Below are 2,418 nucleotides of genomic sequence, written 5' to 3' on the forward strand. Positions count from 1 at the left end.
AAAAAAAAAAAACTCAGAAGGTTGGGCCTTTAACCAGACCTTTTGTGATACCCTTAAAACCAGGAACTTTTCACACACCCCCCCCACACCGTATACATCATACATATATACATATAAATTCAATTAGAGGCTAAATTAGATTCATTAAGGGATGGTATCATCCAATGAATTACTGGTTCAATACCTAATATTTGTTGTCATCATCATCGTTTAACGTCCGCTTTCCATGCAAGCATGGGTTGGACGATATGACTGAGGACTGGTGAACCGGATGGCTGCACTAGGCTCCAATCTGATCTGGCAGAGTTTCTACAGCTGGATGCCCTTCTTAACGCCAACCACTCTGAGAGTGTAGTGGGGTGCTTTTACATGCCACCGGCACAAGAGCCAGTCATACGGTACTGGCAACAGCCATGCTCAAAATGGTGTTTTTTACATGCCACCTGCACAGGGGACAGTCCAGCGGCACTGGCAATGACCTTGCTCAAATGGTGCTATTTACGGGCCACTAGGACGAAAGCCAGACAGCTGCTCTGGCAATGATCACGCTCGGACAGTGCTGTTAGTGCCCCACTGGCACAGGTGCCAGTCATCGAATATGGTTGTGAAAAATAATATTCATAAAACAATAGGTTTATAATTATTCAAAAGAAAGTAAGAAAATGTAGATATATCTTTTAATAAAAATTTATTATCTGTGAAAATCAAACATAGTCCCTTACAGCTGTTTCAATTAAGCCTGAAAGATTAAATAGCAACTGTTAAAATCATTATATTAGGCAAAATCTCTTCAGAGGGGCAGAAAAAAAGATCCATCATTAGGTTTTTTATGTGTTGTATTTTAGAATCATCACAGCAGACTGTAAACAACATATCTTTTCTCAGTTCCTGTCCATCTCTCAATTAAAAGGTCCTTGTCTTGCAAGCTACTTGGCAACCCCACTCTGTGGAATGGTTGGCATTAGGAAAGGCAGCCAGCCATAGAAACCATGCCAAAACAGATGACTGGAGCCTGGTGCAGCTTTCTGGCCTTGCACAAAGACACACACACACGACAGGCTTCCACACAGTTTCTACCGACCAAATTCATACTCTTAGGCATTAATCAACCTAGGCTATAGTAGAAAACACTTGCCCAATATGCTGTACAGTGGGACTGAACCTAAAACCATCCTGCTGGGAAGCAGACTTCTTAACCAACCAGCCATGCCTGCACCTAAACATTGGTAAGTTCTCTTTGATGGCATTTCAAACTTGGTTATTCTTTGGGAACGGAAGTGGTTGAAGAGTTCCTTGTTGCTTCACGACTGCATAGATAGGCTCTTTGAGCAGACAAAGCTCTCTCATAAAGAATCAAATCAAGCCCATCAACGCAGCGTACAGTGCGTGCTTTGAGGATAGGTGAGCCATCTGAGGGATTCCAGTCGAGATCCCCCAAAAACTCAAGAAGGGAGTTCACAGGAAATAAAATTGGTTCGATGAATTGTGTCTGGACAGTAAGTCGGACATCTTCGGACAAGTGAGTAATGATAGCCAGACATGAAGTGCTGTCATGCTCTACAAATCTGAAAGAATAGAAAATAATTTATTCCTGTTAAATACATAATAAATACACTTGTCAAAACACAATAGGGTATAACTGACAGTATGTAATACAGAAAGGGGTGTTTATGTGGCTATGCACACAAATACCTGTGTGTGTGTGTGTGTACGTATACATACACACACACAGAGACATATACACTTACACAGATGTCAAGTATACAGATCAATTTTATGTAATTATATATAATTAAATTACACAAATCAAAATACAGAACAGACAGAGACATCAACTGCACACAAACACACAGAGTAATTGCTGGGTGCATTTTGTTTAACTCTTAAGACTTGTTAATAAGATGTCCTGCATTTAGAGCAGACAGAAGAACTTTGGCAAAAAACTATACTGGAAACACCACAACTTATCCACTTAGCTGCTCCTAGGATCAAAGACATTGCAGCCATGATCATCCAATGTGTATGTGTGTTTGTTTTTTTGCAACAGACATAATATATCTAGGATCACATAATTCAGACAGACAGACAGATAGATAGCTCCGGCCAGTCAGAAGCCAAAGAATCAACTCAAACCAGCAGTAACGTTCCTTGTCAGATTTTTTTACTTTCACTTTTGACAGCTAATACCATGACAGTTGTTTTCCTCTTCGGACGACAACGCGAATCTACACGTTAAATTGAATTTATAAACAAGTGTTTATGTAACAAATCTTTTACTCACTTTCCATTCACACGAACTACATTCGGTAAAGAGTTTGTCTGTGTAATATCCATTTCAATAATTTCTTTGATGGTGCAAATCACACCATGCTCAAGTGAAAATTCTCTGCAGAAAGGTGTCTTACGCTTTTTTTGATC

General features: G+C 39.9%; 1 protein-coding gene across 2 annotated transcripts in view; it reads right to left on the bottom strand.

Moving 5' to 3' along the window:
• Positions 1 to 671: 671 nt before the first annotated feature.
• Positions 672 to 2,418, bottom strand: part of LOC106878392 (uncharacterized) — a 2,714-nt gene continuing 967 nt past the window's right edge. Inside the window, exons 1-2 of one of the 2 annotated variants that reach the window (XM_014927584.2) lie at positions 2,282 to 2,412; positions 672 to 1,565 (exon numbers count right to left, since the gene is read on the bottom strand). In XM_014927584.2, the coding sequence (XP_014783070.1) occupies positions 1,259 to 1,565; positions 2,282 to 2,334 (360 nt within the window). In that variant the 5' untranslated portion in view covers positions 2,335 to 2,412 and the 3' untranslated portion in view covers positions 672 to 1,258. Of the gene's footprint in view, positions 1,566 to 2,281; positions 2,413 to 2,418 lie in introns of those variants that run through there. The other variant, XM_052973992.1, reaches the window with a different exon arrangement.

The sequence above is a fragment of the Octopus bimaculoides genome, chromosome 17 (genome assembly GCF_001194135.2).
Source record: "Octopus bimaculoides isolate UCB-OBI-ISO-001 chromosome 17, ASM119413v2, whole genome shotgun sequence".
Taxonomy (NCBI): Eukaryota; Metazoa; Mollusca; class Cephalopoda; order Octopoda; family Octopodidae; genus Octopus; species Octopus bimaculoides.